Genomic DNA, 8,135 nt, shown 5'->3' with positions numbered 1-8,135 from the left:
GTCCACAGACAGCTTTCTGGGTCATGTGGCCAGCAGGACTAAACTGCTTCTGGCGCAACGGAACACTGTGATGAAAGCCAGAGTGCACAGAAATGCCATTTACCTTCCCACTGCAGCGGTACCTATTTATCTACTTGCACTGGTGTGCTTTCAAACTGCTAGGTTGGCAGGAGCTAGGACAGAGCAATGGGAGCTCACCCCATTATTATTCGAACTGCCAACCTTCCGATCAGCAAGTCCATGAGGCTCAGTGGTTTAGACCGCAGCGCCACCCGCTCCCTATAGGAGGCAGAGTATAGCTATTGTGAACACAAAGATAGGACTTACTGACTTTTTTCTTCAGTGTGAACAGCAAGAGGCTTTGGCACAGCATTCCCGTTATTAGGCATCTCAGACGTTCGGCCCCTTGCATAAGCCAAGTCAGAAGCAATGAGCAGCTGGTGTGTCTATTGCTGTTCAAATTGGGAGGCAGAAGGTTATCAAATCTATTGCCTATCCAGTGGTGTAGACAAGCTTCCAGACACTGTCAAGAAGAACTGCTCTAAGCAAGTTCACAAAAATAGCAACCTCTTGTCTGTACTGCATCTTCCAGCTAAGGGTCATTGCTGTTGAAATAAATGCTGGAAAAGGAATTAGAACATTAAAATAAGGATTGGCATAATTTGAAATTATTCAAGTTAACTTTTCTTTTTCCATGGTAAGAGAAAAGATTAAATGCTTCAGCAACAATTTGGTGTCGGTATGCAATTGCACAACCTACTTCTTGACATTCCAAAAAGGTTATGTGAGTTTACCCTTAATTTGTGGTAATTAACTCAAATCCAAACTACACAAATTGCTAACCAATTCACAGCTACACAGTGCTCCAAGGGGACAAATATCAAAATAAATAAACAGTTTTGACTCAAAGAGAGATGATAAATTTTAATTATCCAAAATCTAGGTATATTTTCTAGAACTTTTATAAATGTTCACAAAATAGAACGCTACAGTCCCATGCACTTCATTGGGAGGAAGCTAATTAGGAGTATGCTCCATTTATATCAATGAAATTTGCTTCTGAAAAATTAAGGTTAGGATCGGGATGTTAGTTTAATTTATTTCTAAAGCTCTTCTGATATTTCAACTTCAATCCAATCATATAGAGCTGTTGTTGTTTTTAAACATTGGTTGACAAGCTAGTGCCCCGGTGGGGTACAGCTTTTGCTGCCCTGATCAGCATCAGTATTTGAGTGTTCATACCGAATTTTATATAACATGAAGTCCGCAGTGTGTGTGCTAAGACTGAAAAACACTTGGACTCCTGTCTGCTCCAGTCTCAGTTGTGAGTGGACGTACCACATTGCAAGCTGGCTTTATTCCTGAATGTCTAGCATTTCTGAAATTCATTCAGGGTAACTTCACTCTCCCCCCATTGCTATTCTTAAAGATCTCTGTGGGGATAGCACACAGTGTGGGACTCCCAGGTTTAGCATGCTATTAAGTTATTGCCACCCCTAAGGACAATCCTGCAAGGAGGATGAGGACTCACATAACTCTGAATCAATAAAGGAAGCAGCTCAATTAGCATTTCACATGCTTTTCTTCCCTCTCTTCTTACCTTCCCTGCAGTGGGCATGCTTTCCCCTTAAAGGATTGTCCTGTTTCTGCTCCTTGCCAGCGTTGGCAGGGTGACAGTAGTCGAGTGTGCAAACTTGTGCTATTGTCCCTGGGCCAGGGGGAGTCATGGAGACCCACTAATATGACACAGGAAAATGTTTGCTGATGGCAATTCTATGGGCTTTGTCTAACTCTTTCTCCATCATGACGACTCGATTTAAGTCTCTAACTGTTTGACTACAGATGCAAGAGTACTATCCAACTCCATCCTTTTGTCCCGGTGGTTTGAATGGGTAATTCAGCTTTTGTGTGGCTCAATTGAGGGGGCAAACATAAAGACAAGATTCTTGTGCGCTCAAGCTCCTTTTCCATGGATATCTGCACATCTCTTTAGAGATTTGTTCCATTCCTACCTTTTTCTGACATCACCCTCCCTTTGGTGTATTTTTTATTTGGGGGGGGGGGAGCAGAGGCCCCGATCAAGAACAGTTTAAAAAGTAGGCTAGCCAGGTCTTCGAAACTAGCATTGTCCAGTGTTACTCAAGCATGGCTACTGCCAGCCTTCAGACAGCTTTGGAGTAGTTTAGAGAAAAGGGCCTCAGCAAACTTGCTTTACTCATCCTCAGCATATCATTTTTGATTGTGTTTAAGAAAAGGGGGGCAGGGGGGCTGGAAAGGGGGGGAATGGTAGGCATCACAGGGAAATGATCGTATTTATTAGCTGTCTTTCTGTGGCTGTCCCCATGGTGACAATTTGTGATGGCAAAGAATGTGAGAACGGGGAGCCTAATGCCTGATTGGGATGCTTTGTATTTGGCAAAGTGGCTTCTGATTGGCCTGAGAAAGCCTCCTAACTAGAAGGACTTGATATTCATTCAGTTTACTCAAGTGCCGCAAAACACTCACAGGGTCCGGCTGCTTCTCTAAAGGTTGGTAGTGTCTAACCTATGTAACAAGATTAGCTGGTGAGCTTCTTCTCTACCACAGTTACAGTAACACTCAATATTTAAGAGACAATCTAGCTGGGAGGGTGTGTGTGTTTGACTTATCGAGTGCCAAGAAAATGATGCATAGATTTCTAATCAGTGGTTAAATGCTACCTGTCTAACAAGATTGACGAGTGGGGCCATAGTAGTAGAAAATGATGACTGTAAGACTGGGAGAGAGGGGAAGGAATATGTCAGATAGGGTATGAGTGTATGCATCAGTGGCGAGTTTGTAAAAGGGTTGCAAAGAAATGTGTGTTTAGTACAGCAGCACCTTCACAGTGGTCCTGAGTCTACATGGGAAGAAACAAGCATGTGAGACAATACTTATATTTGGCTAGTTATTGGGACCAAATGCATGTTTATCTAAAGTTATTAGCTCAAGTGCCGCTTTTGTATTTTGCATAGAGTAACCTGAATGTGTGTGCATGAGAGAAAGTGTGCATGACACAATTGTATTTGGGTATCGGAATGGAGCTTTTAACAGCTTTGTGGATAACTATGTGAAGCAGCTATCAATGGCATTAAGAATGTGTGTCCACGCACACACACACACACACACACACACACACACACACAAACAGCTGTGTATAATAGATGTGTGAGATGCGGAACATGTCAATAAGTTGGGCATTTTCATAAGCGACACTAAAAGCACATCTTAGTCTCTCTTGCCCTAAGTGTATATGTAGATGTCAGTAAAGCAGCACTACAGCAAATTGGGGAAGAGAGTCTTTTTTTTTCTTTTTAACACTGTAGGTAACATAGGCAGAACCTTTTGCAGGAAAGGATAAAAAGGTCTTTAATGTACATGCAACAGACCTGCAGCACAAGCCCATGCCACTTCTTAACATCAAACTAAATGCATCTCCACTTTGCATGCGGCTAAAAACAAAAGGGATACCGCCTTCTACTTTCACACGTTACAGGAGACACACACATGTCCTGAATCGCATCCCGCCACGTGCGTTCGCAGATGCTCCAAATGCATGGGGTGTGCAAAAGGAAAATGTGAAAATGGTGCGTGTCGGGTATTTTATCTTTGCAAAAGTTCTCTAGCGTGTCTGCCTTTGTCCCTTCCCTCAGGGGTTTATGCCAAGGGCGACTCGTCGTCCCCCTTTAGCCCAGCCTAGTGTTTCCCACAGACCACTTGAAAATTGCAGTGTCTTTGGAGGGTTCCTTCCTTCCTTCCTTCCTTCCTTCCTTCCTTCCTTCCTTCCTTCCTTCCTTCCCTCCTTTCTTTTAGCCTGTTGTATCTATTGCAATGATCTTCGCTCGATGCTGCATGATTTTGAATTGCCTTTTCACAGACACTCTGCAGACCACTGGGGGTGGTCCATGGACCCGAGTTTGGGAACCACTGGCCTAGCCTGAGCATCATCACCTGCCGTGTAACTCGGGGTTGCCGAGCCGCGCGGGAGCCGGATCCCTCCTCTTCATGGACGGGCCTTCCTCCCCGGTCCCGGAGCTGTGAGAGATGGCCTCGGCCGACAGCGAGGTGAAGACTCTCCTCAACTTCGTCAACTTGGCCTCGAGCGACATCAAGGCGGCCCTGGACAAGTCGGCTCCGTGCCGGCGCTCCGTCGACCATAGGAAGTACCTACAGAAGCAGCTCAAGCGCTTCTCCCAGAAATACTCCCGCCTGCCTCGCTGCCACCATCACCACCACCACCACCTGCAGCAGCAGCAGCAGCAGCCGCCGCCTCAGCCCGCCAGGGAGCGGAAGGCGCCTGAGGAGAGAGCGCGAGGAGGCCTCGAGGCTCCTGTCGGCCGGGGCGACAGAGACAGCAAGGCCTGCAAGGCCGCAGAGCCCGGCGAGCAGCAGCAGGGCGTCTCTGAGGCGACCGCTAGGCCCGACCAAGTGCCCATGAGGAAAAGGCAGCTGCCCGCCTCATTTTGGGAAGAGCCCCGGCCGGCTCCGGGCCCTCTGGGCGGGAACGGCGTCGCCTTCCCGGCTGGAGCCGCTTCCAACTCCTCGTCACCGTCGTCGTCCTCCTCCTCCTCCAAGGACTTGCCCGTCCTTGAGGCAAAGAAAAGTAAAAAAAGCCCGGATGGCGGGACGGTTAGCGCTGCCGAGAGCCCGCCGGGAAGCAGGCCGGACGCTGAGGCCGCGCAGGTGCTGAGCGCCTGGAGCTGCTGTCCATTTCAGTACCACGGACCGCAAGCCTCTGCCGGCGTCTACCCGCCGCCGCCGCTCGCCGCTTCCCTTCCGCCGGTAGGCCCCTTCCCGGGCCTGGGCCTGTGGAGGAAAAACGCGGCCTCGCCGGCGGAGGGAGAGCCCTTCCGCAAGGCGGACGGCGGCGGCGGCGGGGCAGGCCCGAAAGTGCACCGGCCGGTGGTGTGGAAGCCCATCCCCACCAAGCCCGCCGCGCCGCCCCCCATCTTCGGCGTCTTTGGGTACATCTAGGCCTGGCGGGCCTATAGTCGCCGCCGCCTTGCGAGGGCCTCGCCTCTCGCTGGACCGTCCGCAGCGCCGCCTCGCCGGCGATGGAGGGAGCGGGGACAAAGGCCTGAAAGAATGGCCGGCCTGATTCTGCTCTCCCTCTCTCGTGTGGGGCGAGAATCCGGACCCCCGCAAGGACGGACCACCCGAGTTCTCCCCCTGGCTGGGTTGGCCAAGGAGGCATCAGGAACAAAAATCATGATGGTGAATTTATTCAGGAGTTGGCTACCTTCCCCCCCTCCTCCCCCCGTACAGCTGCAGAAGAGGATGTGCAAGGAAAGTGCAAAGCTTCACTGCCACTAATAGGGGCTTCTGCAAACGAGAACTGCGTTCCTCCTGGCATGTAAATACCAAGGGCACTAAAGAAAATAAAAAGCCAATGAGTTGTTTTCTTTGAGTTTCCACCCTTCAAATGCTTTCAGATGGGGAAGTATTTGCCTTCCTGTCCGCAAAAGAAAGGTGAAAGGGAGCTGCTTTGCTTCTCCTGCATGTATGGCAATTGCTCTTTCCACCTGTAGTTGTTGAGTCTGATCTCTAGGCCAGGGATGGGGATGTTTGGGGCTGAATATGGCCTACAAGGAGGTAGTGTGGGGCTGAATATGTTTGGTGCTGAATATGGCCTACCAGAATATGTCTGACCCTGGAGGTTCTCCTTAGCCCATTCTGCTCACCACAGCCCTACTCTGCGCTTCCCTCCAGTGTTTCAGCTAATCTGGAATGTGTCATTGAATGTAATGATGCCTCTCGCTTGGCTGGATGGAGATCTATGCATGTGTAGAAGAACATGAGGCTTTTGTATTGCTGGAATGCAGCCAACTGGCATATCCAACTGGCATGCAGCCCCCAAAAGGTTGCTCATAAGAGAATGTGGCCCTCCAGCTGAAAAAGGTCCCCCACTCCTGTTCTAGGGTGATTCCCAGCTCTGCATGATTCTCTCTGGGTGTTTTTGTCAGCTTGAAGCAAGTGGTCTTGCACTGCTCTCACCAGGCATCCATTACACACTTTGGGATGAGAGACTTTCCATCACAATATGTATTAAAATCTTTTTATCACTGACAAGTAACATATGCCTTTGGAAACACACGTTTGTCACGGTGGGAAGGGGGCATACTAGAGGCAGAGAATGTGCTTTGTATACCAAAACCTAAGACTTAGGATCAGTCCCTACAACTTACATGTAGAAGGATCTCATATAGCAGGTATAAAAAAAGATCTCCTGATGCTTGAAAGCTTACAGACTGTTGCCAGTCCACGCAGAACATACTTGGCTAGACCAAATAAAGCTGCTTCATTATTTGCAAATAAATGTTTGGGGGAGCAGGGAGGTGGGGAGAAAGAAGTGATTTCTGTAATGTTGCATTGCACGTTATTGCAGAAAGTGCCATGTATACAACCACTCAATTATTTTGCTGGATATAATGGCAGTGACAGTGTTGGTTCTGAGTGAGGTTACAACCAGGTCCTGCTTGCAGGCTTCCACTAGGCATCTGGGTGGCCACAGTGAGAAGAGAATGTTGGACTTTGAGTTGATCCATTGGAGCTCTTATGTTCCCTGTCTACCTTTTAAAAGCAAAAGTTGCATGGACCTATGAGAGACCAATATTGAAGGTAAACTACTAGCAAAAGAGCCCTAAATTTTATGGATTTCGTTTTGCTCACTAGTTCAGTGATATGAACCAGTTCTCATCAAAACTAGACTAGCTTAAACATTGGGAAACATGGGACAGATGTGAGTGCCCTATGAAGGAAGAATATATTTAAATAGGGGGAAATCCTGGTGGCTAGATCTGTCAATGGCGACCAGAAATAATAGCTAAATAGAATGTTTAGAGGCAGCAAGTAGCTGGATACTAGTTGCCAAAGAGCAGCAGTTGGAGAGAGCTGCTGTCTTCATGTGCTGCTTGTGAGCTGCCCGGAGCCATCTGGTTGGCAACTGTGAGAAACAGGGTGATGTTAGATGCATTTTTGGTTTGAACTAGGAGGTCTCTTCTTACATTTGAAAGATTATAAGGCTCTTGCAGATACATGACCTAGTCCCTAGGGGGCTTTTTCTAAGGTGTTCTCTTAGAGCAGATTTGTAAACAGCAACTTTCTTAATCACCTGTTGCGAGTCAGAATTGGCTATAGGTGACCAAGCAAGGAAACTATATAAATTGAAACATAGTCTGCATACTCCACTGCTGCACTGTTTAATGTTGAATAAAATAATGGGGTCAAGAGAAATAGCACAGGCGCCATTTAGGAAGGGTGATAGGCAGTCCCTTCCCTTTTCATATTTCAGACCATATGTGATTATTCCTCAGTATCATTTACATGTTTCTGGTTTATTATGCAGTATTTTAAAAATGTTAATAACCACAACCAGTGTTCTTGAAGCACACAGTATTTTTGCAATTTAATCTTTAATATAGCCTAGACTCTCCATTTACCCTAAGCCTCGTTATAAATCTTGCTTTTGAAATATTAGAATCATGAAATGATTTCTTAGATTAAAGTCTTCCAAATCTTTAATGCTCTTGTGTGTGAAGGTAGCTTGAAACTTTCCAGGGACTCTATTTGAGAGCATATCTGCTTTAATTAGTTAATTGTTATCTTCTAGCTATTAACTATAGCGAAAGTAAATAAGAGTCACGCATTCACTAACACAGGGAATGTAGACTTTACTGAAATGTCATGTATTTACAGAAACAGGACAGTCGAACTGTGACTGTAAGCCAGCCAGCCAGCTCTGTTTGCAAGCTGTTATCCATTCAGAGTAGACTTTAATCACTTGCTGCATGCCTCAATGACTGCACAGGTGTCAAATTGTGTGCCCTCAAAAAGCAGCAGTGAGGGTCAAAATCTGTCTTTTATATTATTCTTCCTGCACCATTTTAAGTTACTTAACAGGACAAAGCAAGTGTAAGAGCTGGCTTGTAAACAGCCACTTACCTCATCACTTGTGATAAGACAGAATTGAATATAGGTAACCAGACAGGGAAGCTTTTGTAAATTGAAAGAAACATTTCTCTTTCTTTCAGTCTGGCAATGTGCCACAAATGGCTAATGTACGTATATGTGGGCAGGCTAGTAAACATTTGTGGACTGATAACTTTGGGGAATTTATT

General features: G+C 46.8%; 1 protein-coding gene and 1 long non-coding RNA gene across 3 annotated transcripts; one reads left to right on the top strand and one right to left on the bottom strand.

Moving 5' to 3' along the window:
• Positions 1-317: 317 nt before the first annotated feature.
• LOC309345338 lies at positions 318-1,650 on the bottom strand. Its single transcript, XR_014158195.1, has 2 exons — positions 1,601-1,650; positions 318-620 (listed from the first exon to the last, which is right to left on the bottom strand). It is a non-coding gene; the product is annotated as an uncharacterized lncRNA (long non-coding RNA).
• On the top strand, positions 1,002-5,425 carry FAM181A (family with sequence similarity 181 member A). 2 transcript variants are annotated; one of them, XM_081865390.1, is made up of 2 exons: positions 1,002-1,892; positions 3,896-5,425. In XM_081865390.1, exon 2 carries the CDS (start codon positions 4,063-4,065, stop codon positions 4,990-4,992), a length of 930 nt encoding a protein of 309 aa, XP_081721516.1. In that variant the 5' UTR covers positions 1,002-1,892; positions 3,896-4,062; the 3' UTR covers positions 4,993-5,425. The 2 variants fall into 2 exon arrangements, with proteins under 2 accessions (XP_081721516.1, XP_081721517.1); XM_081865391.1 differs by lacking the exon at positions 1,002-1,892 and adding an exon at positions 1,906-2,528.
• Positions 5,426-8,135: the final 2,710 nt, after the last annotated feature.

Source organism: Podarcis erhardii, assembly GCF_964252035.2.
Source record: "Podarcis erhardii genome assembly, chromosome: 1".
NCBI lineage: Eukaryota > Metazoa > Chordata > Lepidosauria > Squamata > Lacertidae > Podarcis > Podarcis erhardii.
This window is presented reverse-complemented; position numbering and strand designations above follow the sequence as displayed.